The 27,489-nt window shown below is 42.4% G+C and overlaps 1 protein-coding gene and 4 non-coding genes across 5 annotated transcripts; all 5 read left to right on the top strand.

Annotated features, from left to right (window-relative positions):
- Positions 1–1,475: 1,475 nt before the first annotated feature.
- NOP58 (NOP58 ribonucleoprotein) lies at positions 1,476–26,525 on the top strand. The gene is made up of 15 exons (XM_054830173.1): positions 1,476–1,631; positions 5,063–5,139; positions 6,712–6,764; positions 8,611–8,735; positions 9,781–9,917; positions 11,085–11,149; positions 12,428–12,562; positions 13,459–13,604; positions 14,563–14,689; positions 15,343–15,506; positions 16,255–16,389; positions 17,614–17,675; positions 20,119–20,252; positions 25,308–25,429; positions 26,187–26,525. The coding sequence occupies exons 1-15, from the start codon at positions 1,587–1,589 to the stop codon at positions 26,241–26,243; spliced, it is 1,584 nt and encodes a 527-aa protein (XP_054686148.1). The 5' UTR covers positions 1,476–1,586; the 3' UTR covers positions 26,244–26,525.
- LOC129208385 (small nucleolar RNA SNORD70) lies at positions 7,026–7,114 on the top strand. The gene has a single exon (XR_008577814.1). It is a non-coding gene; the product is annotated as a small nucleolar RNA SNORD70 (small nucleolar RNA).
- On the top strand, positions 11,734–11,821 carry LOC129208378 (small nucleolar RNA SNORD70). Its single transcript, XR_008577808.1, has one exon. It is a non-coding gene; the product is annotated as a small nucleolar RNA SNORD70 (small nucleolar RNA).
- Positions 13,710–13,793, top strand: LOC129208381 (small nucleolar RNA SNORD11B). Its single transcript, XR_008577811.1, has one exon. It is a non-coding gene; the product is annotated as a small nucleolar RNA SNORD11B (small nucleolar RNA).
- On the top strand, positions 14,845–14,930 carry LOC129208380 (small nucleolar RNA SNORD11). Its single transcript, XR_008577810.1, has one exon. It is a non-coding gene; the product is annotated as a small nucleolar RNA SNORD11 (small nucleolar RNA).
- Positions 26,526–27,489: the final 964 nt, after the last annotated feature.

Genomic DNA, 27,489 nt, shown 5'->3' with positions numbered 1-27,489 from the left:
TGCTCTCTGCAATATAGCACCAGAACCAATACTTTAAAACTAGGGGGAACCTAGAAATTCTCTTTCTAGTTGAACATTTCTTTGGCAATATTACCAGTTGTAAGACTTCAAAAAATTGGTTACAATAGCTAAAGCACCAGTCTTTCCATATGAAAAAAATAATAAAATTCTTAAGAATTATATGAATCCCCAGACTTCTCTGACTACTGGCTTTCCAGCATATTCTTTACATGAGAAGCAGGAGATGAAACGAAGGCGTGCTGACTCATAGGGACAGTTGCATAAAATGCAGCAACAAACGTCTGATATTAATCAAGCCCAAGCGTTGCTTGGAGCCTCTCTTCCTGCAGGCAGGAAAAACTCTGCCTCTATTTTCAGTGCAGGTAACCCTCAATGTGAATCAAGTGGGAATTTATCAGGGCAAGGACTGGCGCCTTTTGCCTGTACTCTGCTAGCGTGCAGCTTTTCAATTATTCAGTAGGGGCCCGGACCCAGGTGCAAAAGTAGGTCAGGCACAGCACAAAGACGCTCTTTGCCAAGCCAGAAACCAGTAGGTGGCACAAATGGACGGCTTTGGCCACCTCTGGCCTCTGCCTTCCCCAAACAGAAATGCCCGTATCCTGGGGACACTGCAGCAGCGTGGGAAAAATAAACAGCCTTTAATATTTATGTTTTAAACGTATGTAATCTGGCACTTCTCTGTCAGAAAAGCAAACCTTTTAAATGCACACGGCTGCACTTAGTCACAACATATTCTTTACCAAAAAACATTGCAGCCCTACAAAGACCTGCAGCCAAGGCCTTGGGAACAGGCCCGAGCAGTGAGTGATGCCCAGCAGGCAGGGATCCACCCCGGGCTGCGGAGAGGTGCTGGACCCTGGCACCGCAGGTGGGCTGGATACGCTTAGTGCCCCCGGCAGCTCGGCGTCACCATGGGGGCCGACAGCCCAAACCTGCTTCAGGATTCACTCGGGAAACAACAGCTACCGATATGGGCACCCGAGCTCTCGAGCACAGGCCGGTTTCTCGTCACAGCGGCTGACCTCGACACCTGCTACTGCATCTGCGGGGCCTGCGAGGCACGGGGCCGCGGCCTGCTGCTCCCGAAGAAGCAGAACTTGGTGAACGGCTGCCGCGGTGATGGCAGGACCCGACGGCCACGCTGGCCCGTAACACGGGCGGGCTACCACAGAGCCCCCCCCCACCCGTGCACCGGGCAGCCGTCTGAACGCTTACAGGGAAGGTTTTTTTTTTCTTTACGTCAAGAGACTCGAACCTTCACTCACAGGACGCAGCCGGGCGGCCGACGCCTCGAGTGACGGCGCCGGGAGGGCCGCAAAGGGGCGGGGACAGCCGGTAACGGCCGTAGCACAGGCTCCGCCCCCCTCCGTCGCGCGCGGCCACGGGGTCCCGCCGCCCGCCACGTGGCTCGCGAGAGCGCGCGAAGAAGGCGGCCCCATCGCTTCCCCCTCCGCCGTGCTCACTTCCGCTGTCGTCACTTCCTCTTCCGGTGCGCGCGTGCTTGACCGGGGGTCCGGTCCGCTGGCGCACGTGGCCGTGCCCCCTGCTCTGGGCCCGCCGCCGCCATGTTGGTGCTGTTCGAGACCGCCGCTGGCTACGCCATCTTCAAGGTGAGGCGCGGGGGGCCAGCCGGGTGCGGTGCCCGTCCGGATGGGTCTCAGCGCGGGGGGCGGCTGCTGTCTCTGTGGCGAAGCAGAAGCGAGGGCTGAGCGGGAAGCGCTCCGGGCGTGCGCTAGGCTTACGGGGGAGAACGCGGACGGGGAGGCGAGTGCCCCCGCGCCGGGCGGCTCCTCAGGGAGATGTTCTGTGCGGCGGCCCTTTGCGGTCCCTCCGGGGCCGGGCAGGAGCAGGGAGGGCGGGTTGTGAGGGAGGGCGCGGGGAAGGGGCTGCAGCTGGGGTCTGAAGGTGTTTGAGGGAAGGAAGGGGGAGCTTCCCCCACGGTCCCGGTAAGCATCACCCATGGCGCTCGGTTCCTCCCGCCCGTGTGGGTGGATTTGGTAGGAGGGCGTGTACTCGTGGCTGTGCCCCTGTTGGAGTCTCCGGAGGCACCCGGGCTTGGGCACATTGACCGCGTTCTCTTCCTAGCTGCTCTGGAGGCTGATGTTCCAGCAAAACCCTATGGATGCAGGACGGGACGCGTGGGAGACAGCAAGCGTGTTCCCAGACGGGTGTGCAGGGGCCTTGGCCTAAGCGTGTTTGCAAAAGTGGGGCTCGTTGGTGGGCTGAGCACACGGGCAGGGTGAGCATGCCCGCAGGTATGGCGTGTGTTCTCACTTCCCTGGCTCAGCTGAGAACCTGTGCTGGGAGGAACAGACCGCTTCACAGGGCTCTGCCAGCCTCCTAATGATGTGACTCAAATGCTGCGGTTTCACAGTGGTTTGAACAAGTCTAAGCTAGAGCTGCTACAGTGCCATGCTCCCCTCTGGCCTGTTCTCTTGCTTCAGTGTTGATGCCCGTACAGTTCCACTAGCTTGTTCACAGAGTTTGATTGTAACACTTGTATTTCCCCTGTCAGCTTAGTCTTTTTTTCTGGGTTTGGCTTGTGTGACCAAAAGTGCAGGTGCAGAGAGAGCAAGGTGCTGGTTTATTTTGTCCTAACCTGTTGCAGAACTACACCCTTGGTGCTCTTCAGAGCACTATGTTTACTTCATCTGCCCTGAAACGTTTCCTTCTTTTTGGGCTACAGCTGTGCAATTCAGGCAAGGATTTCAACACGTAAGCCTCTGGGAGAAGACATAAATACTCCTAAAAGCGGATAGCTTCTGTTCTGTGGTGGTCATCCCCCCCAACACTTATACCCGAGGAACTCACATGTACAGCAGTGTCCTTGAAGGTTTTGCCCATTGGATGTTCACACTGGCTAGTCTCCTGCACCGAGTTATTAAAAAAAATAATAATTACCTCTTGAGTGGGATGAAGCCTCTTGCACAGTAAGCCAAGGCCTTTTAACCTTTCCAGGAGCCAGGAGGGGCTGAAAATAACATTTATTTTAATTTCTGAAAGCAGGGTAGGCATAAAGCAAAGTTAGGAAGAGGGGCATAAAAAGAAATGAAGAAGTCTCTGCAGAAGTGCCGCAGCACTCAGCTGCAGGTGTCACCAGCTGGGGCATGGGGTCTGGCTGTGATGCGTGTGCAAAGCGGCTAGAGGGCACCAGGCATCAAGCAGCAGTGTTCAAAGACAGGCTGTTAAACGCCTGCTCGGTGGGAAAGACAGCGGACTGCAAATGGATTGGGAGAGAGGTGAAAGATGCCTGCTGGAACTGTACAGAAGTAGTATTTTATTAAAATACATGTTTTGAGACAAGCTTTGGTTTTTCCATGCTGATTCTGTTTGCAACTGCCGAGGCCAGATACCACGAGCCCCAGCCACAGTGCACCTCTGCAGGGCAAGGCTCTCAATCAGATAGGTTTCCTTCCTTAGACACTGTAGCTGTTCAGTTGCAAAGTTGTGTTGTGGTTAATATATTAATTCTGTATCAAAATATTCTCTGCAGAATTTAGCTTTTTTTCTCTTTAAAGCAGTCTCTAAAGATTGTCACTGCTGGATTTTTTTGGGGAGGGGTTGGGGGAGTGTTTAGGTTTGGTTTTGTTTGTGTTTTAGTTACTTAAGGGTTGGACAGAATTTGTGCTTTTGAATTTTGGGAGACAGTCATGGTCACCCACTCACTCCCCTTTTCAGCAGTGCCCACAGATGTCCATTGCCAGCATAACTGTGTTCTGCCTTGATGCCTTGGTGTTCAAGAACGGTTGTCCTCTGCAAGCTGGGTAGCTCTCAGGTATTCCCTTATAGATGTTGCTACCATCAGAGGAGCAAACAGTCTAGTAAGGGCAGATGGGACATATCCATGTTCTAGATCTTGGAAGACTTTTTCCAATAAGTCTTACTGTCTTGCAGGACACAAGAATATCCACAGGCACATAATTTCTGTATACTAACAACCTTGATTTAGCAGCTTCTATGTCTTTTTTCTTCTCTATGTGCCCATGTCTGTTTATAGAGGCTAAAAATTCTGTAGGCCTTGGCGTAGGAGGGATGAATTGGAGGAAAGAATCAGCAGGCTGAGGAAAGGAAGAGATGCCCCAAGGTTTCTGTGTGCCTCCAAGTCGTGTAGGAAATGAGTTACTATGTTTACTTGCTCAGCTACTAATTGAATTTAAAAAAAGACAGCCTCCTCTGACCGGGATTTAAAAATCTACAAGGGAGCAAAATCTCATAATCCCAAGAATGATTTCTGTGCTGCATTGAGTCAAATTGCAGTTGTGTTGGATTTATGTTGTGGGGACAAAGCCACAAGATTTTTGAGTGAGATGTAAAGAACGTAATGTTGTAAAGATCTTGCCCATACTGTTCCCCTGAGCGCTCTTCTAGGAATTTGCAGTACACTCTGCATTCTGTGAAATGTGTGTAGGCTCTAGTGGTGTAACTGCTAACCTCCTGCTGTTTAAAAACTGAGGGGGATCCCCTTTGTACAGAGATGGGATTAAGCCATTGCTGCCTCTTAGGTAGTTCTTGGCTCAGCTGATTACCAAGCTGTGGTGAAAAGTCGTCTTTACAGAGATGTCCTCTTTCTTCCTTGGGCTAGCTCAGGTTAATGAAAATAACTCGTGGGATCACCCCTTCCTGTTGGGCATCCCAGACATGTTTGTGTTTTCCCAAAGTAGTGGCAGGTTTGGTTTTGGGTCACTGGGGTTGTGAATGAGTCCTGTACAGGTGGTGGAGCAAGCCCAGTTTTGATAAACAAGGAGAATGTTTTGCTTTAACATGCAGGTTCAGAAGGACCCAGCCATTATTGAGCAACTTCTGTAATTCAGTTGAAAGTAAAAACACTGTAAATATATATTAGTAGGATAAAGCTGCTGAGAGAATGATGAAACTGGAGATCACCAAAACTGAGTTTGCTGACTCAATCAGTATTAATTTCCAGTAGTTGGCTTTCTTGTAAAACTGCTTCAGGTCCTCTCTGCTGAATGCAGAGTTGAAGGTTGTTCAAAAGTGCATAAATATAGTTGTGTGGTTTTGTTTTTTTTCCCTTCTTCTACAGGTTCTGAATGAGAAAAAGCTCCAAGAAGTTGACAGTTTATGGAAAGAATTTGAAACTCCTGAAAAAGCAAACAAAATGTAAGCAGCTTTATGTGGGGATAGCAGGCTAGCTTTTGGAAGGACATGACTGCCTGTAGACTTATGCACATCTGAGGTTCAGAAAAAAGTATTGATTTTTTTTTTTATTTTTCAGTATTGTAAAATGTGAAAGCTGTGAAAGATAATGTCAAGTTAGATAGTCAGAAACTTAAATCAGAATATCAAAGTGAAAGAAATAATTTTTTCCTTGCAGTGTAATTAAGCTGCAGAAGTCATTACCATGTGTCACTGAAGCAAAAAATTAATATTTTAAGGAGCTCTGGATGCTTTGATAAGAATGTCCAAGTTTGTAATGCTGGAACTAGCTGAAATTACAGGGGTTTGTGCTCACGGAAAATTCTTAAAAAAAGTTTAATCCAGCTGAAACTAATAGCATACAGATCACTGTGAATTGAGAGTTAGTGGTGTTGCCCATGCCATCAGTGAGTGTTAGCACCACAGGCTATGCCTTGTGATTTGGATTTATCCTGCTCTCTAACTGTATTTAGAGGAGTGGATGGAGGAATATGCCACATCTGCCTGTTCGTAGTGTGGTTAGTCTTGTATTGGAAACATCATCTTGGCCACTTGCTAGACAGGATGTGGCTCTTAATGGATATCTACTCTGATCAAAGTAATTCTTCTCTCCTGCCTTTCTAAAAAGGCATCAGCATAAGCCTGGAGCTTCTGTTGGGCTGTATGAATGCTTAACTCAAGCATTCAGCTTTATCTGTGACCTCGCTTCCTTTGCAGATACTTGACTCACAAAGAGCTGTGGTTAATCAGAACTGGATTAGTCAAATGCCTGTCCCTGACAAGGAATTTACTGGATTGAGATAGTCTGTGGTGTTGATATTTAGAGTTACAGTTAAGAAGCTATGTGACAGGGAGAGGGAAGCTGGGCCTAAGGATCTGACACAGTGTGGTTAAACACTGTCCGTATGATTTTTGGCTCTGATCAGTAGTTAGGGCATGGAAGAATTTTTTGTTGATTGTTTTCAGTTCAGCTCAGAACTTGTATTCTGACACCTGATTACAAAGGAGGACTTGAGGATTCATGGGCAATGAATCAGTTCGGTTTTAAAGTCTTTGAAGATGCATTTAGTTGAAAAGCATGTTAAATCTGAGCTGTGCAGGCTGTGCATCCCAGGGAGGCAGAAGGTTCCCTCTTGCATATGAGTGGGAAGATGCTATCATCAGTCAGCAGTGACACCTAGTTAATTAGGGTGCAGTGTTGAAATCTAGATGGCTGATGTCTGTCTTTAAATATGGACTACAAAACAAAAAAGGGGCTTAGGTTTTCTGATTATGTTGGTCATAGAAATACTAAATTAAAACTTTTTTCTTTTTCAATAAAGTTTGTTGGACCTAGGTGAAGAGCCACATCAGGTTCAAACTTAATCAGCAGGTTTAGTGCTCTTTCCTCTCTTTGATCTCAGTATTGATCTCTACTCTCTTGCAGCCTTAGGGAGAAGAGGGGAACTATAATAGCAGAGGTAGGAAAAAAGGTAAAATGGATCTAGCTTCTGGTTAATGTACATTCGATTACACACTTCTGTTTTTCCTCTTTAGAGTAAAGCTGAAACACTTTGAAAAATTTCAGGACACAACAGAAGCACTTGCTGGTAAGTGAGTTAACAGCATTCTTAAAAAAAAAAAAATTCCTGTCATACACTAGTTTACTCGTTATTTACCTCTGTCCATGCTCTGCTTCTTTGCTTAGTTTTTAAATTACAGCTTTTTCAAAGTCAACTGTTTTTGTTGTTTTATGAGGTCATCCATCCAGTCTATAGTGCAGTAGAGATGTAATGAAGTCTTTTTTCCTACCATGCTTATTTCCCAAGCAGCTCACTGAGTGCCACGTAGAAGGCTTTGTCTGATACATGTACCCTGTTGTCAATGATGGATTCTTGTTGAAGCTGAATATAACTGATTTGAGTCAACATTTCGTCACTACCACTGAGACAACAGATAGATATCAGAGTATATATATAATTACAACTGTCCTTGTTTAATGGATGCATGTTATGCCTGTATTTTTTCAGGCTAAAAAAATGCCTGTATTCCCCTTAAAAGAAATTCAGGAGTTTAAACAAAACAGAAAGGCTTATATTCAATAATTTTTACTAATTCAACACTTAAATGTTTGCTGTGGACTAGTATGAACAGAAATGATAAAAGTTCTAGCTAATCATTCAGAAATGGTATGACTATTACTACTGAATGTGCTGTATGACATCAGTAGGTGGACGTTCCATGTCACATAACTAAATAATGGGTCCTCATATTCTGATGTGGTAGGGATAGCTTATAGAGGAAGCTAAGGAAACGAGAATGGAGACACTACCATTGTACATGAGATGCAGGTGAAACAACTGAGATTGAAGCTGCTGTATATTCCTCTCCCTGGCATATTTTTTGGATTATGTTGGTTTTGCATAGGTTTGGATTCAGATCATGTACAATTAGGCTAATTAAAGAAAAAAACCCAACAAAAAAAAACCAAACAAAAAAAACCCCCACAACCAAAACCTTCTTCTGTTTTGCTTCAAGTTGATTTATTTGTGAAATGGGAGAGATTATTCAAAGTACCTGTGTCACCTTAATTTGAAGGAAAGACTGTGTGGCTGATTTAAGTGGGTTAGGAGCTATTGGCCAGCTTGAAAGGTGGAGACATCTCCATTGTAGAAAGGTTGAGAGGAAACACAGCACTTAGATTTTACCCTTACATTTCATTAAGGTTCTGGAAATCAAAAATCACTGGCTTCTGTTCTATTTACGGTGATGAAGATGTTGCATCAATCAGAAGTTCGGTGGAGCACAGAGCTGACTCGCAAAGGGAGTTGTATATGTGCCTGCTTAAAATATATTGGGTGGGATCATAAAGCTTTTACAGATCTATTAATACCTGAGAATGAAGAATATCCTTTTGAAATTTTTCAGACTCTATGCTATATTAAAAGGGTCTGTGTCTGACTACCCAGTTAGTGTGCTTGGCATCATTCTTTATTGGGCTTTAGATAGTACGTTATCATCATCAGAGGATGCAAATAAGCCATTACTTAGTTTAGGATGTCATGGTTGCTGACTAAGGGACCTAGAAAATGGTTGGTTAATTAAACAATACACAAAATGTTCCCATATAACCTTGCCTTCAGAAATGTTAAACTTATAGCTAAAGCATATGGCATACTGTTTGTAGAGATCCTTAAACAAAATTGACAGAAATAGAACTGAAACCACATGGAGAAAGGAGAGGCAACTGGGAGAAGGATTTTTGATTTAGACCTCCAAAGGAGCAAGTATATAATTTTCTTCTACTTTGATTTTTTAGCTGCTGCATGGTGAAGTAGTATTGCAGATCAGACTAAAGCTACTGTGGGCAGTTAAAATAAAAATACCAAGTTAGGAGAACTATTTCTAAATGTTTTAGGAGAAAGAAACTGCATCTTTGGACTTTGTTTTATACAGCATCCACAGCTCTGGTAGAAGGCAAGCTCAGCAAGAACTTGAAGAAAATTCTCAAGAAGATAGTGGCAAAAGATGCCCATGAACAACTGGCTGTAGCAGATGCCAAACTTGGAGGTGTCATAAAGGTGATAGCTGATTTTGCCGTTCTTCCTTTTGTGTCATGCTACTGAAATCTTATGGTCAGGTTCCAGAGATTTTGCAATTACTAGCGATAGAATGTGCTGGCAATGCTGTGTTTGCAGTGTGGAAGGTATCTTTCTAATCCTTATGGTTAGATGTGTGCTGTATATATCCTGGGGAGATGTCATCTTGAGTGCACAAGTGAATGATATGGTAAAAGTGCACTGAGGTTTGCTTGATTTCTCAAATATTGGTTAGAAACCCAGCAGATTAAAAAATTACTTTCCCTGATGATCCCATCCAAAAAGAGGAGAGTGAGGAACCAAACAAAAAACCAGCCAGGCAGACATGCTTATGCCTCACTAACAGATGCAACAATAGTGGGTTGATGACTTCTTGTCTTGTTGGGAGTACACATTGTTCTGCCTTTCTCAAGTCTACAAGCAGTTGTGCATGTCCTTCAGTCCTTGCCTACCAGAGGAAGGAAGAAGTACAGTAGAGGTGGACTGCTTTCTCCAGTGTCTCCTAGGAGTCAAATACCAGGTTCCCATCTTGTGTCTGATTCCTCACTGTTCCAGTGATTTTTTTTTTCTTTGTCGTGACTGCTTCCTCATGCTCTCTTAGGAGACCGATGTAGGCTGCAAAATGAGGAGGATTTAGTGTTACAGTGAATGATACCAAGGACTATGAACTAATTATTCAGTCTTCTTCTCTGGAAAAGACCCAAAGCCCCCAACCCTCTTCCTCTGAATTTTCCCTCTGTGGCCAAACTGTTTCTAGTAAACTGCAAAATCTTGAATCTTTGGTTCCAGTGTCTACATAGCAGATAGACCATTAATTAGAAGTCTCCTCTTCAAACTGGAATTGTTACTGTATGGGGAGCTAGGGGGTGCTGATATCTTGAGCATCAAAGATGACCGAGACTGTTGTGTTCACAGGATTGCAGTGGGCAAACCAGGTATGAGGAGATAAGGCTATTGGAAGAAGGGCTTTAGAGGAATGTCGTTGTTGTGACTGACTCCCTTTGGACCATTGGTTTCCATCCTGCAGGACAAGCTGAATTTGAGTTGTATACACAGCCCGATGGTTACAGAGCTGATGAGAGGAATTCGCTCGCAGATTGAAGGACTTATTACAGGCCTCCCTTCTCGAGAGATGGCAGCTATGTGTCTGGGTCTAGCACACAGGTGAGTTTCTAGAACAGCTCTATTTAATCTCATGCTTGCCCCACTCCTGTGTCCTCAGCTATGCTGTGTTGCTCGAAGTGTTTCCGAGTATGTGACATGGTCTCGTACTCTGTAAGTCAAGATACATTTGTATCTGAAATCCTGTTTTATACAGGAAGGACTTTCTGGTTTGCACCCACCCTTTAAGAGGAAGGCTTCATCTTCACCTGAAGTTGATAGCTTGGCTTTGCATGGATTTGGTTTGAAATGTCTCTGTAGCAGTCAAATGGGTCGTTTAAAACTCCATTGCCACTGAGACACAAGGTGAAGAGCATGATTTGCTGATTTATGCCAGAATAAATACCCATACAATACTTAACGTAAGTGTTAAAGGCAGAGTTGTCTTCCCACCTTGCTGTCACTGTCCTTCAGGTTTAGTGGAGTAGTAGTTAGATACAAAGTTCCTGGATCAGCACGGGGTCAAGCATTAATTCATGAGTAATTTTTAATCCATGTTCTGACATGAGCTCGTCCTGTCCGTGAGCCATTGGCAAGTCATAACTGCTTTGCTGTAGCTAATTCCTTAAAAATAGATGCGTGTTTGCTTAGAAAATGGGCATTAATATTGAAAAAGGACTTTGAAGATGCAAGTCCTCATTGATATCGAGTGTCTTTTACTGTAGCATACTGAGAAATTTTAAATATACATTAAAGCCAAATGGTAATGGACTTTCTCAGACAGTGAGAATCTGTTCCAGGAAGTTTCTTCTGTTGCTTCACATTAGTGTTGCTGATATTTGCTGCTGGGTAGGTACAGTTTTGTGGATTGCCTCCAGCCACTGCAGAACTGGAAGTGCTGTTGACAAATACTTTTTTGTGGGGAACCATGCAGAAAGAAACCAACAGCCAGTTTCCTGCCACAGCACTCATGTTCAGTCTGCTGCATGTGGTACAGATAGCTTTAACTTTCCCTTTCACCCTGGTCATGGGTTATGTGCATGTACACGTGTCAAAGCTGTTGTGAAACTTGTGTGAGTGTGGCTTCTGGCCACAGCCAAGAGTGGTGTAAAACTGAGTTGGTACAAATGAACGTATGGACAGCTATATTCATGTAAAATAGCAGCAGGTGGGACATGCTCTGCAGCGGGATGTCAGGATGCTGATGAAACTGTATTTCTGTCTCCTCAGTCTTTCCCGATACAAGTTGAAATTCAGCCCAGACAAAGTAGATACCATGATTATCCAGGCAATTTGTAAGTATATTTAGAGCTTAAACTATTAATGGCTTCGGCTTAGGATAGCTGACTTATTTACATTGGTTACAGAAAAGTATTGCTGTCAATTTCCTCCTAGCATGTTTCAGTAAATGGGTCATTGGTGTTCAGCTAGGCATAAGGTGTGTTTTCTTAATAGGGTTTTCCACAAGCAGGAACATTTGTAGGGTGATACAGTAAACTGGTGTCCACTTTTTCTTTGCATAGAGATCAGCTGAAATACAGGAAGTGTTAGTTCAGTCCTCTGAGGACTTCACTTCCCAACAGGCCTTCCTTCTGAGTAGTGTTGGGAGAATGGGCCCTGCAGGACAGGATTTTCTGATCCTTGGTGGTGTCTTATGTAGAGGGCAATGTAGAAACAGACTCTTATGTTAGGCATGTAAAACCCACTGCAGTGTGTAATGCTGCATTCTAGCTCCTTTCTTTCTTAATGGAAAACAAACTGAAATTGTAGCCGCAGCTAGGAAAGCTCATTCCTCACTTCTCCTTGAAGACATCCCCATCATAACCAGCATGCTTCCTGTGAAGCAGTGGTGAGGAATCCTGTTTGGAATATTAATTCCCAGACCGTTGTCAATGATGAAACATAGTTAAGCTGAAATTAATGATTTAATTCAGTTCCTTCGTCACTACCACTGAGACAACAGATGGGAATGTTGGTATTGCATTAGAGGGAAATATTTTAGCCTCAGGGCTTTGTAGCAATATATGCTGTGAGTGTTATACTTCTATGTTGTAAATCCGGTTATTGGTCATATCTGGTAAATGGTGAGCCTGTTGGGTTTGTGTTGGATATATTTATGTTATAAAGGCATCTAAAGGGCTTAACACAATCTTAAATCAAGTAACTGAATACAAGATCAGTTTCTTACCATTAAAACATTTTTCCTTGAAGTTTTTTAGATGGCTAAGTTTTACATCAATCTTGTGCGTAGCACTGGCTGAGAGGAAGAGTAACTGGCTACTGCTCCCCTTCCAGGAGAATGTGCTTTACAGCTGCTAAAGGAGTCTGTCCAAGACAGTCCCAGTGATGAAACTCAGGCCACGCTCATGAGAATTCTAATATTTTTATAATACTGAGCCTGGCGTTATGTAGAAAAGTAAAGACTTTCATGTACTGCAGCTTATGTTTCATTCCAGTCTTTATGGGATAAAATATTTCAGTTTGTCTCTCTTTACATTATTTAAATTTGTTGATTTGAGAGTTTTCCATTTTTAGATTACCTTTTTAGAAAAAAAGTCTATTCTTTCTCTTAGCACTTCTTGATGACTTGGACAAAGAACTGAATAACTACATCATGCGCTGTAGGGAATGGTATGGTTGGCACTTCCCTGAACTGGGCAAAATCATCACAGATAACCTAACGTATTGTAAATGTGTGCGGAAAGTTGGTGAGTAATAAGGAGGCATGAGCCTGGATAATGTTGCATGTTAGTGTACAATGCATTAATGGCACTGATCTGTAGATCAGCCACTCATCCCAGCCACTCATCCAGCTATTCATGACCCTGTATACAATCCTGCCTTCAGCAGCAGTGTAAATAGGGCCAGTAGAAAAGTAGTGTATGCTCACATGTTTGTTGATGCAGTTTACCATTTTGAAGCTTAAGAGAAAGCTAATAGCATATCACCAGTCAGTTCTTCCTGGACCACCAGCATATCTTCTTAGAATCACAATTGGTCAGCAGACCAGGCTGGAAATTGGCTGCCAAAAACTCGTGTAAAGAGAATTGCTGCCTGTTTGCAGGTGCTCTTGGAGACTACAACTGCTGTAATTATTCATAAGAGCAGAAAGAATGACCACTATAATATTTTGGACACTTGCTTTGCCTCTTAGGCATGTGCTTTGTATTGATGATTTTATTTTTTCTTTAAATAATGAAGTTTGCAGTCCAGAGAGACTTGTGGTTTTAAGGGAGCTTTTTCCCAATTGTAGGAAGAATTACATAGGTTTGATTAGTGGTAAATTACTCCCTGCTTCCCGGAGTTCTTCCTTTGTAATCTTGTGGCTGAAAATGTTGCAGCAAGCAGCTACTGAAAAGGTGAAGTATGCAGTGTTACAGAATAAAGGCTTATTTCCTCGTGTCAAATTTAATATTTCCAACTATTCTCAGCTAGTATAAACATAAAACTAGAACATTGACATATATTTTGGGAGTTTGGAATAGGATGACAGCAGACTTGACTCACTGCTGGTTTTTTGGCCTTTTATCTTTGTCTGTTTCTGCGCTTTTTTACTAGTTCATCTCACCCCCAGCACTAACGTGCTTTCATCTATCCCCCACAGGAGACAGAAGCAATTTTGCCTCCTCTGATGTTTCTGACATCCTACCAGAGGAGATCGAAGAGGATGTGAAGGCTGCTGCTGAGATTTCCATGGGGACAGAAGTATCAGAAGAAGATATCAACAACATAATCCATCTCTGTGATCAGGTATGTACATGTGGATGAAGAGCAATAGGAACTCCACTTTAGTTAGCCACATCAGAGTCTCTTCCACCAAGGAGACGTTTTCCCAGGATGTTGCTAATATACTTATGATGGCAGTGATGATTCCTTTATTGTTGCTCTCCTGATGTACAGACATGAGGGTGCACAGTCACTACCTCATCTGAGCCATCTTAGACTGTTCATGTCTTCACAAAGTCTTCCAAAAGTGGGAGACTTACTGTTGGTTGGAATTTTGGCATCATTGTGCTTTTAAGTCCTTGAGATAATGGTACTGTGTAACTTCTTTTTAATCTGTCACTTTTGAAGCTAGATGATAAACCCTGGGTTAAAAGTGGAGCACTAAGGCCCCATAAAAGTTAGGAGCCCTATCCTGCCTTCATCTAGATTGTATGTGAACTCCCTCTGACTTCAGTGGTGCCAGTTGGATCCCTTTGTGACTACCAGGGAGTGGCAGTGTTAAGAGTAGTGAGTTCCTGTTCTTGGTCTAGACTGGGCTGCTTTTTTATGTGTATTCTAATTGTGTGTATTTCTATGGAATGACTAAAGAACATTTATCCCGTTTCAAGAGAATGGTGGCAAAGATTTATGTGAAAACTGAATGTTCCAGGGTTTTGTCCTAAAGCAAATGTCCTTACTAAGTATTTTTGTTCTGCTTCGCTGTCTTTGGCATGTTGTCAGCTCCTTTATCAGGAGCTTTGCTGAGAAAATAAGTTGCATAAGGGAATGAGCAATACAGATCCAATATACTTTGTGGATGGAGCTCTGCTCTGGGAATATGCCCTATATAAAGCTTTCTATAACTGTGGCTCATGGTTGTGTATGCATTTTGCATTTTGTTACCCCTCTGGGAATTCTCAGCACTTCCTCATTTCAGTATGTTTTAGCTCTTAGTATTTGTTGGTCAGCTAATACTGATTCCTGTAACCAAACTCTGTGCCAGGTGATTGAAATCTCTGAGTATCGGACACAGCTGTATGACTACCTGAAGAACAGAATGATGGCCATTGCTCCTAATCTTACTGTCATGGTGGGCGAACTGGTTGGAGCAAGGCTCATTGCTCATGCAGGTGAGTTACACTGATAACTGTAAATAAAGCTTAGATGACCTCATCTGAGGAACTGGTCAGCTAAAAGCATTATGCAAGGCCCTGATGAACATCTCGTTGTAAAGAGAGGGATGATGGCTCTTGAGGAATCTGAGAATACCAGCATGAGCTTGGTGGTAGTCTGTGATGACAAAGTTCTCAGTTGGCCTGAATTCTTTTTGGAATATGAGGGCAACTTAAGTCACTACCTCTTCTGAGACGCTTACTGAGCCTCCTGCTGATAGACACTTCTGAGGTAAAATGCTGACAAGCTGGCGTTAGGCTTTTATAGTCAGACTGGCTCAAGGTAGTAGCCTTATTTCAGTTATCTATGCTGCAGTTCTGTGATGACGCATTCTTGCTGCCAGACTTTGTCAGGAGTATGCATTGCTCCAGTGGAATATGTTTTACTGAGTCAGCCTTCTTTCCTGTTGTTGAAATCAAACCAAGACAGAGTTAGTTGAAGCATGAAAGACTGACATGGCTTATCTGTCCTTCAGGAAACGAACATGAAGCATCTCTTGTAGAAATAGATGGCTCTGAGCTTCCTACTTTTGAATAACATAGGAATATAGCCTCCTGCTTGTCTAGTTGCTCCTCTGACAAATTACTATTGCTGTGTTACCTCCTTCTAGGTTCCCTCTTGAATCTGGCAAAACATCCAGCTTCAACGGTTCAATTACTGGGTGCTGAGAAGGCACTCTTCAGAGCGCTGAAGACTAAACGGGACACGCCTAAATTTGGCCTTATCTATCATGCTTCCCTGGTGGGACAAACCAATACCAAAAACAAAGGAAAGGTGAGTTGCAGAATTGTTTATCAGCTTGGCTTTTTCCAGAGCATGAATATGAATATCTGTCGATAAGATGGCTTGAGCTTCACAGTGAGGCTCTTCCCATGGATTGCTTTGCTGTATTGCTTCATGGTTACGTGGAGAATGCCAGCATCCCACAAATCTTTGGAGTCATTCATTCCTGTTCAAAAAAAGTGAATGGGATTGGCCATTTGACACATCTGAGTAATAACAGATGCATTCTTGCTGACTTTTGATGTAATGCTGGCTTTCTCAAGGGCTATGTTACTATTTTCTTCTATGTGATATAAACTAAGCTGTTACAGGCTTCAGTCTTGCTTGAAAATCAGACTCTTGTTGTTGTGCTAAATCTGTATCTTTTACGGCTTGCTTTTAAAGAGCTTAGGTTTTTATAATGCAGGTGGATGAATATGTATTTGAATTGAGGAGAAAGCTTTCCAGCTGGAAATTACACCTCAAGCTAACCTTATCTGAAGGTTGGGGTAGAGTGGGATATATATAACTAACTTGCTATCATCTCAGTTGTTTCCCTCTATCAAGAAAATAAGGTGTTACATTAACAGTTAAAGGAATGATGTACTAATTGCTTGGGTCTTGGTTTGGTTTTTTGACTAAACAATGCTAGTAAATGGTTACCTTGTTCTTTTGTTTGTGGGTATGGTTTCCAGATCAGAGTGAATCATTGCCTTATATTAAGTCTTAGCAGTTAATATTCTTCTTGGTTTTTTTCTAGATTTCTCGAATGCTGGCAGCTAAGACTGCCTTGACTATTCGTTACGATGCCCTTGGAGAGAATACCAGTGCTGAAATGGGAGCTGAGAACAGACTAAAAGTAGAGACAAGACTGAGGCTTTTGGAAGAGAGAGGGGTAAGTCTAGCACTTGCATGAAGCTGACATTCTTGTTTATGGTATGATTTTCTGATACACTGCTTTCTGACTCTTTGTCACTCAGTTGTGTGATCTGTAGTTTCTCCCCACCTTGGCCGGAGCAGTAGGGTTTGTAAGCTGGCTGCATCCATTTATATGTTGTTTTTTTCTTGTTCACATGCCTGTCTTCATCTACATTATACTGAAAAATCTTGATTCTGAACAACGTTAATAAGATCATACCTTTACATTCTACTGCATCTCTGTATTAACTGCAAAGATATGCTTATTACTTCATAGCCTCTCTCCTCACTGTAGAAGAAAGCACGATTAGGTTCCCCCTACACACATTTTCCACCATGGCTCCCTAAAATGTGAGCATGGGTGATGCTTAGTCTTAAGGAGCTTTCTTTGTAGCTAAAGCAAGATATATTCTGTAAATTGCTGCATTGCCCTCCTGTGACCTAATGCATATCCTGTCTCTCTATACCTGCCATTCCATCTGCTGCCATCGGCACAGCATGCTGGGAGAACATAGGGTTCACTTTCCTCTTAGGTGGCATGCCTGCTGCCTGTGAGCTTATAAATGATGACTAGGTTCAGCCTTCCAAGCTAGAAGATCTGATGCTAATGCTGTAGTACTGGCATTGCTAGAACAAAAAAGAAAAATCCAGAAAAACCTGCCTGCTGCTCCTTGAGCATTTCATGGGAGGTGATATTTCCCATCGAAACAAAGGCAAGGAGACATGTTAATACCAAAACACAAACTGATCATCTGACAAGTACAAATTTAATTCAAATCCAGTTTGGCGCCTGTATTGTGGTTTTAAAGTTGGCTTTATGCCGGGCATAGGGTGATACCTGTCCTGACATGCAGTTATCCTTGCAAAACCAGAAAGCATGCACAAATTTGAGCTGGTCTTGGCAATTTAGAGGTATGATGTTGTATGTCATATTGTTGTGGTATGTTTGATCCAGTACTAGATGCCCTTTAATTGAATTGGGCTCTTGAAGAGCAATATGAGAAAGGCACATGCCTTTCTCATCCCAGTTACCTCCCTGTCACTAATCTACTCCCAGGTGTAAGACTCATAGAGGTACACAAGAGCCTGACTAGTAGTGTTTGTCTGTCTTTCCATTTTTACTTCCTTTCAGGAGCTGTAGAACTTATGAATTGTTTTCATTATGAGTAATTAATTTTTAACTTCTAAATTTTTCTTGTAGATAAGAAGAATAAGTGGCACTGGAAAAGCCTTGGCCAGGACAGACAAGTATCAAAACAAGAGGTGAATAGTTTTTCCTTTCAGCTTGGCTGAGTATAAATAACTCTTCATGTTTTTATTTGAGAAGTTTTTTGGTTGTGGGCTGTGTTGACATAAGATCCAGAAAATATTTTCTGTGCTCTTAAACACTACTGACAAGTCCCATTGCTAATGGGAATTTCCATTTTTCTTACATCTTACAGTTGTGGTAAAGCCAGTGAACTAGCAAAACAGTCCTGATTTTTCTAGTAGTAAACTACTGACATCATCAGATAACTGATATATTTAGATGCTATCAGCATCAACCCCAAAAACTAAGTAGTTTGGGGAGTTAATATGTAGCAGCTTTATTTAATAGACTTTCTTAGTCTTAGAAAAGACAAAAGCACCACTTGTTTTGAGCAAAGCTTCATCTCCTTGTTTAGGTCCCATCTGTAATAAGTATCTTAAGCAATAGATATGATCTGTACTCTGGACACTTAGAGAGCAGTTTCTGGTGCCCAGAGTGACACTGTAAATTGCAACTGGGACAGCTGAAGATCTAAGGATTGGAACAGGTTATTATTAGTCTGAGCTGTGACATCTGGGTTTTTCACTTAATTTGGTTGCAGGCTTCTTGCTTAGCTTGGCCTGCTTATTTTGCTGAACCTTCAGTGTAGAGAAGGCAAGTGCTCAGCAAAACCAGGGCTGGATGCTAGTTCTGCGAGGGGAAAATAAAAAAAAAAAAAGCACCACTGTTGCACCCATCTGCAATACACAAACATCTTTCTCAAGTTTAGCTGTAGCTTTTGTTTCCATATGCTAGGTATTTCAAAGTGTAGTGATGGCTGAGATTTCTGGAGCAGCTTTTGAAAAGACAGTGTCAGTAAATGAAGCATCAGAGCATGTGAGGAGGCAGTAGCTTAGGGAGGAGGGTGTTGAGGAGACAATGTGTGTGCAGGTTTTTGACCTCTTGAAATGGAGTCATGAATTCCTGCCAGGACATGTTTCTTCTGTTAGACATGCTCTGCAAATGTGTCTAGGCTTGGGGGAGAGACTGGAGATAATTCCTGGCTGCTTGGCTTAGTCTGGCTGCCTAACAGGGAAACTGACTCAGTCCCTGTGAAATTGGCCTTGTAGTACAAAAATGGTAGTATTGCTGCTTTATGGAGATTGCTTGAAGGGCTAAACTAATGTTTTGAGGAGATCAGCAAGAATCTCTTAGTCTTGTATGGAACCATGGATCCTGTATGAATTAGCTACATCAAAGTAATGTTTCAGAAGTTAATTGTGAGGTAGTCTTTAGAGATGAGGTTCAAGCGAAGCATTTCAGTACGCTTTCCAAAAAAGATGTGAGTGCATTACCTATCTTTGGCATGTTTGTTTACTGATTATTTTTTATTAGTAGTATTTTGATAACGACAAGCCAGTGAGCTCTTGCCTGAGTTTAACCGAAGCAGAGTCCACTATTTGCAAAAGGCTGCATAATCAATTTCCGCAAAGCAATATGCAATGTTCATACCAATAAGAATAATTTCTGATGCTTGGAGGATGAATTGATGGTACTGTCTACTAGCATTACTGCATGCTTCCCAGTCTAGTCACTGGTCTCAGTTGCTTTTGTAACATGTGCAAGGTAGCTACTTCAGATTCCTATTTTAGAGTTCAGATGCTCAGTATGTGGCTGAGGGGGAATAGTTCAGGCTTAATGTTCTAAAACACTCCTTTCTCCTTTAGTAGGAATTCTGTTCTGAATTTGTAAGGGGAAAAAAAAATTACTTCATTGCTGTTAGATGATTCAACTGCCCCTGAAAAGGTCCAACTAAAGAGCACTGGGTTTCAGGGTAGCTGGTTCTCTGCAGCCTGTAGAGGAGTTTGGGACTGAACAAAGGAGCATGCAATATTCAAGAAGAGGCAGTTTCAGGCACAGATTAGGTATTTACATGTCCCATAAAGTCAGTGATAAAAGTGATACAGAGATGAGCCATAGCATTACTCTGCCTTGAGTTGTGTCCTGTGAACATAATGGTGGAGAGGCAGTGCAGAAAAAGCAAAAGTAAAGCCACTTCTAATCCACTATATCTGTTACCCTTAGGGTACACTTATATGGACTTACCGAATTGTGGGAAGCTATGTGCTTATAATGGAAGGGCTTTCAGCGGCAGAGAGACCGATCTAATGGGTAACTTAAGTGCACTGTAGAGCCTTGAACAGATGTAAACCAGAACCAAACTCTTCTTTAACTGGTACCTTCTGTTCACATCAGACAGTTGTACTTCATGGGGTAACTCTTGTAGTCGTGATTACTGTAGAACCATTCATGAATTTGAGAAAGGGCCTCACTACCTGTATATGCTTTGTTAGCTGAGCAAGACTGATTAGTGAATATTCTTAGGAGGTTGTGTTTGGAAAGTTTATGTTCAACTGCAGGATCATACCTGCGGGCTAACTCTTTGTTACTTAAGCTGACTTGTTTTCTTCGTTACAGCGAAGTAAAAATATTTGACCCATCTGGTGACTCTACACTTCCTGCTGTTTCAAAGAAACGCAAAATTCAGGAGGTGGAAGAACAAGATGCAGAGGTTGCTGTGAAAGCAAAGAAGTTCAAAGCAGAGATGAAAGGTTAGTTGCTGCATCTGTGCTGCTGGCATGTTGCTGTGTGCATCATGCAATGGGGCTTAACATTTACAGCCAACCACAATACCTGGTTATTTCCTTGGGTATGACAGTGTATTTTTAAAAAAAAATCCTTTATGGACTGACACCAGATTGCAGTCAATTTACTTTAAATATCTGCTTTTAAACAGTTGTAAGCATATAAGAATGTTTAAAACAAAAATTCTTCTTGTAGAATTTCTTGCTCAGCAGGTTTATATTTAGTGGGCCTCAGTATCTTGAAGGCAAAAAAAGCTCTTCTCTGTAAAACCAGAACTTGCCCAATTTACTTTAAAAAATAGTTTTATTCTGTATAGAAATGTTTTCTGATGTGTTTCAACATGTAAACGTTGAAGATCAGAATTTAAGGTGAAATGACACTTGGAAATTTCAGTCTGAATTTACTTAATACATGAACAATTGTTATTCTCCGGAGAGCTAAAACTGAACTATGGCCACAGTTGTTCTTTCCTTCTCTGATAAGTTGCTGTGAAGAAAAATTTTGGACTGCAACTTCAAAGTAATCTCATTTTATATTATGATTCATTTTAAGAAACATTCTTTCTCCTTTTCACTCCAGTGTGCACTTCAGCATCTCTAAATGGCTGGCCTAATGGCCTCCCAGTGTGTAACTTGGGAGGGGGAAAAAAAGAAAAGGAAGATGACTTTAAGTCACTTCTGTGAGACCCTGAGCTAGATTTGGGCATTAGCTACTCCCAAGTTTTGTCAGCTACCCATGCCTGCAGTAGGTGAGGGCTGTCGGAGCGTTCCCTCACTGCCCTTCTCTGTGCTCCTGTGTTCTAGAGTATCAGTGTAATGATGCTGGTTCTTTACCTCTTCATGCTAAGCTGATGCTGAGGTGTGATCTTGCCAGACACCAATTGGTTTGTGATGTCTGTGTGCATAGATGGGGCAACTTGCAGGAACCTAAACTTAGCTGAGAATTGAAGTTACACTGGAGGGAGAATCCTTTGTGCTAGAAAGCTGAGGTCTGTGCCCCAGCTTGTTCTCTTGTACTTATCATAATGAGACAAGGACACATGAGTACTTTGGAGGCTTGAACTTTGCCCGTTTGCTTTTTGAAGAATGTGGGTGTTCTCACAGCTACTGCTTTTGATAATCTTTTGAACTAACTTCCCTTATTATAGTCTCAGAATTGTTCCCTTGGGCTTCCCTTGCACTATCAAAGCAAGTGTTGACATCTCACAGGTGGAATATTACATTCATTTCCAGCCTGGTCTTTTACAGTATGAGAGAGATTTCTGATCATAGATATATTATTCAATGGTTCATGCTTTTATACACAAACCTGCTTGTTTGCTTCATTTGCTTTATTAAGCATTGATACCTCCTGGTTTAGGGGTTGGATGGAGCTTAAGAGGTATCCTTGAGCTACCAAGAATTATTTGAGCAGTAGATGGGGTTCAGAATACTTGTGGACTACTGAAATCTGTGCTGTTTGCTTGGTTTTTTAACTTTCCAAAACCTGAAGTGCAGGATTCAGATGCGTTGCTTTTCCTGAACAGATAGGGCATCCTTCAGATGTGTGGTTCATAGCTCTTGCTCTTTCCCAGTTCTTCATATCAACTGGGTCATTGTATTTGGATACTCGGACGTTAGAACTAACTGTACCAGTGGCTTCGGACTATGGAAGGAGTGTTTTCAGAGAGCTTATTTATCTCATATCACCTGTAAGCAGAACTAATCCTTTCAGCCTATCCTCTTGTACCCTTTAAAATAGCACTGCCCCTATGTTTGCAAATTCTTATAGCTGACCACCTAGCCAAGGATGTGCGTTTCCCTGACACAGGCTAGACAGACCATGATCTTGCTCTTTTCCAGCATAGTTGGTGTGACTGCACAGTGTGCTAGAGGGGCAGTGGTCTGAGAAGTTTGAGTAGTTCAGTAAGTTCCATAATACACAGAAGAGTGCAGAGGAGGTCCCAGCATTCAGAGTTATGTTGCGTGTCCACTTGAATATGCATGAGCCTTTAATTTCTGCTGTTCTTGGCTCTATACCTTTTGATGCAGTGCTCTATTAAGCTTTTCCCTGATCAGAGATTACACATCCAGACATAGTGTTGTGAAAGAAGTCTCTGCCCCCTTCTTCCCCATCCTGTTTTGCAGCTGTGTGATAAGTGGGGGTGGTGGAAAAGCAGTTCAGGGGAAAAAAGAATTCTTCAGCCAGATGAATTTTGATCCACTTTATATTACAAGAGGAAGGTAAGGGACAGGAATAAGGTGGGAAGCTGCCACTGGAAAGTGATATGTCAAACTCTTGCTTTGACGCTTGTTATAAAGGGGGACAGTATTTTGAATTGTGCTAGCCTGAAATGTAAATGTTACTGCAAGAGGAGATGTGTGGTGTTTTCTTTCTCCCTGTTTGGGGCGTGTGTATGGCAGTACTTTGGACAGGAACTGGTGGGGGGGTTGGGGGTGAGGCCTGACTTCAGACCACTTTTACCTTTTACACTTAAAAAGAAACCAAGTAGAAGGATAGTGCCTGAAATTAGTTATAATCAACTTCAGGAGCTGTTTCTTAAAACCGGTTTTAATAGTGGGGGAAGGGAAATAGGACAGGTATTTTTGTGACTGCAGTCTTTGAAGTTGAATGTGACTAGACAGAATGCATACCACCAACAGGGCTAGCCAGTGCCCCCAGTGAAGTGCTCAGCTTTCATTTAAGCATCAGGATATAGTAGCAGCTAGTCACTTGGAAAGGTCTCTGTTGAAAAGAGAAATATCATCTTCAATTAAGGAAGCGAACCCTGCAAGACACAAAGCCTTAAATGGCAGCAACATCAGGATGTGGTGCCTTTACTGATAGGTAATGTGACTTGATTCTGTATGCGCCCAGCGTCATGTGGAGGAGGGAAGGCAGGAGGGTACATCAGACTGGTAAACTGGTGGAAAAGGGGTGAGTGGAACTACTGCTGGTGATCTGCAGCACTGCACAGGGCCATCAATCAACCTGCTCTTCTGGGTGCTGCTCTCTGTTCCTGATAGTAAGAGCTGTTGGCTTTCCTGTCAGCTGCTGTGTATCACAAAGAAACCCCACTGGGTTTGAGTGACTTAGTGTTGAACCCAGAGGGAAAAGGCCAGCACCCCTGGAGCCTTTACCCTGATTCTGCCTAGGTGCAAATACATGAAGTCTTGTGATGGGCTTTGCTAGAAAGCAGCAACTGAAATCTTCAGGAAGGTGCCTGCTGCTAGCTGCGAGAAGTGACAGTGCCTGTGAGTGCACAGTGCATCATCTGTGATTGTAAATTGTGACAGGTTTCACTGCCTGGTGTGTCAGACTTGACGACATGTAGGGTAATAACAAGAAGTTATTTTTTCAAGGTTACCACCCAAAATTTTGCTTGAAAATGCATAACTTACCAATCCAGCTGAGTGAAAATGTGTGGTGTAGCAAAATGTGATGCGTATGCTCCTGTTGTACTGTGTGGCTTTAACATAGTTAATGCTTATTTTTTCAGCTACTTTTAATTTTCTTGTGTCATACACAGGGAGGTGAGGATACTTACTTTTACACATGGTTTGAATGCCTTATGCTTGCATGCTGTTCCCCATGAATGATGTGTACAGCAGAATCCACGTAAATCATATTTACCAGTTCCTTTATCTGGAATCCTTTGCTGTTTTGCTTCTGGCATTTTTTTAATGTCAGAAAACTGCATGTGTTAGCTGGCTGTATTTTCCTGTAGACATGTCTAGAAATTTTTTACCCTGAAGCCAATTTTTTTGTCTGAATTTAGAGGCAAAGATTGAAGTGTATTTTGACTCATACAGTCCTCCTGCTGCCTTGAGGAACTAAACTTGTGACAAAGTTCAATTGAGATATTAGGAGGTTGTATGCGTTGGTTTTTTTATAATTGCACTGGCTTTGTTTCTGTTCTTCTAAGTGATGAGTATGCTTCAAAATGAAATTGATTTGGTTTTTTTGGGGGAGTACAGTGAGAAAATTACTTTGAGTCACACCTCCAGTAGCAACTGTACACACCACAAACACCACTGGTTTCAGCATCTCGGTTTTGTAGCCACTGAAGGACAGTGGTTACTACATCATGAACTTAACACGATGTACTGAGAAACTTGGTATCCAGCACTGACTCAGTTGTGCAAATAAATTAACTTGGGTATGTTCCAGTAACAGCCTGGCTACTGCATAGGGTGTCAGCTTGGTAATGATTTCTGTTTGGTTTCTTTACTTAGAGATTCCTAAGACTGTGGGATGTGCTCTAGAAAATGAGTGGTAAATTATAGTGCCTTTACCACTGTGATTAGATAGGCCAGCTGTCGATGAATAGTTCTGAAAAATAAATGTAAGAGAGCATTAGTAAATCTTTCCTTGGGTTAACGTTCCTCTCAGCTTATATAAATAATTCAATTCCTATCTTCCAGGACAGGAAAATGTTTCTGGTTTTGCATTAAATGCTTTATGTTAGCTCAGCATTAAGAGATCTTTGTGTTTGCTAGTCTACATGGTTAAGAAAACTGGTCTGCTGCTTAGCAAATTTCCAACATCAAGATAGGGGAATCAGTTGTGAACAAGCTACTGCTGGCTGAATGCATTTCTAATGTGGATTTTAGAATCCTTCTACTGCTCTTGTGATGCTGGTGAAAATATTTGCCAAACTGTGGACAGTCTGTTTTCAGACAGAGTACTTGAAGATAATTTGGCAGACAAATGAAAACACACAAGCTTGTTCTAAACTTTGTGAGCAGCGTATAGGAGTGGTGTTTGCACCAGGAGATGTGAATAGTGCTGTCTGAACAGTCACTTGTGTCTTGTAGTTGTGTATTTTGACTATAGCAGGGAGTAGTCATGCAGGTAAGGGCAAAGTGGAGAGAAAACAGGTGTAGAGAGATGTAAAGAAGGGGCAGCTTGGTATTCCGTATTTTGCATTCTTACTATCATCATTGCATCCTCTCATGTCTCATAGAAAGCTTTTCCTTTTGCCTTTTACACTCTCAATAACTGACAATCTGCCTTTCATTGTTCTTCCTTCTGTGGTACAGAAGAGACAACTGTAGAAGATGGTGAACCTGTCAAAAAGAAGAAAAAGAAAAAGGATAAGGGAAAACAAGCTCAAGAAGAGGAAGTGCTGAGTGAGGAACCCCCCACCAGCCCCACAATTGAGGTGAGGCAGAATTGCACAGCTACCCGATCCTTTATGGGAATGGATTCTCTCCAAAACATACGGAGTGTGTGGGGGAAATATTCTTATCTGTATAACCCATGGTATGCAAGGACAGTTTTAACTCTAGTAAACTTATTTCATGATATCCATCACTAATGTCTGAGATAATTTGCTTTACAAAATAAGATCTAGGAAATTTGTGACTGTAATGCCTCCATGTACTAGGAGTGTTTTCCCCCTCCCTTCTGCCCACCCTTAGCTTTAGTCTTCTCTCTTTCCGTTTGTTTTCTAGTGGGGAGGGTGTCCCTTGGTGCTGATCCACAGGCATCTGTCTATTGTTTAAGACTCGTAGGGAGCAGAGGCTGTACCTGCTGAATTGATGAAGCATCATTTGATATGTCCAAGGAACAGAAGAGTGGACGAGACCAAACCAAACTAGTTGCTTAGTTTTGAAATCCTGTTCTTAATGTGGAATTTCATTTTCTCCCCCCTAGCGCAGCTACGCTGCCTGAAGCAGTCTGACAGCAGTGCTGAGCTGCCAGCAGTATGGCATGCAGCACAGCTTCCCTTGCCCACTGGCCCCACCGTGCTGTAAACATTGAGTACGTTAACGACAGAGGAAGGGGGCATCTCTTGGGTTATGCTTTGAGCATGGCAGCCGCTGTGATGCTTTGAGTGTGAGCTTGGTTGCCTAGCTACATGTGTTGCTTTGCTTTTCCATTATGGTTTGTTCATAGCAACATTTGTTTGTTTGCAGAATACAGAGAAAAAGAAGAAGAAAAAGAAGAAAACAAAAGATGAGGATGAAGACTGATGAGGAGCGGGGGAAACATTGGCCCTTGGACAACTGCTTCAGAGTAGCATTTCTTGACATAATTTCTTTAGCCTCTTGCTGAAAACTCTTAACTTTGTGTTGCAAGAGGGCAAGGAGGTGGTTTTGATAGCTGTCTTCTGCCCTGGAACAGGATACCCTGGTGTCTCTGCTACTTAGGAGGATTGCTGAGGTTTTTTGCAGTTTCTTTTGTTGAAAAGCTCATAATAGATCCTCTTTTCATATGCAGGCTCCACTGATAAGGAATAAAAACATTTTTATGAAGATTTTATGTCTCTGTCTTTTAGCTTGTTTGCTGGTTTTGTAACCATTATCAGAACTGTTGTTAAGGTTTATTTTAAATGAATAATCAGCAAAAAATAGTTCTAAATGTGTAGATGTTCTGTCGCACTTTATTCTCTAAAGAATTCAAAGGTGGTAATATTCTTAAGTTCTCCATAAAATTGATAGCAAATCTCTGCATAACATCAAACATGCATTGAACAGTTTAGGTGCATTACTGAGTCGGCACTGTAGCTCTCCTGAGAACGCCTTTTTAAATCATCTTTCAAACATGTTGGTTTTGCTGCACTGACTGACAAGATTCAGATGTGTGTTTTGAACTAACATGAGTTAGCTTCCAAATTGCTTCTGTGGTGATTGTGACAAATTTCTTCACTTGATTTTTTTTTTTTTTTAAAAAAGTGCCCACGGCAAAATTAGTTCTTCAGCTATCTGGTAACGAAGCTGAAAAGACAAGTGTTTTTATTAGTAGAGTTGGCCAATGGCTGATTTCTGCAGGGGATACAGATGCACTGAAGTAGCATCATATGATCAAGATACTAAAGCTCTTGAAGGTTTGTGATGTAAAAGCAAACAATTACTTGACTATGCTTATCACTTACATGGAAAAAGTATTTTTTCCAGGTATAGTGGCAGGCTGTTACCCAAACAATGTCTTTAGCTCGAGAACATTTGGTAACTCTGCAGCCAGTGTAGCTGGTGATTTTCTGTGGAATACAGCTTATTGCCCAGCTCTTGGTATTTAACTGCCTGTGGCTTACTCATTTGTTAGTGTCTATTAATGCAGTTAATCCCTAATAAAATTGGTGACATGTCTATTAATGCAGTTCTACCAGTATCAAGACCATGAACTGTGTTTTTCTTTTCCTCAGGAAGTTTGCAGTGGGTGTAACTCCTGTAATGGAAAGGCTGGTCAAAGAGTATCTTGAAACAGCGTATTGGGACT

The sequence above is a fragment of the Grus americana genome, chromosome 6 (genome assembly GCF_028858705.1).
Source record: "Grus americana isolate bGruAme1 chromosome 6, bGruAme1.mat, whole genome shotgun sequence".
NCBI classification, from domain to species: domain Eukaryota; kingdom Metazoa; phylum Chordata; class Aves; order Gruiformes; family Gruidae; genus Grus; species Grus americana.
This window is presented reverse-complemented; position numbering and strand designations above follow the sequence as displayed.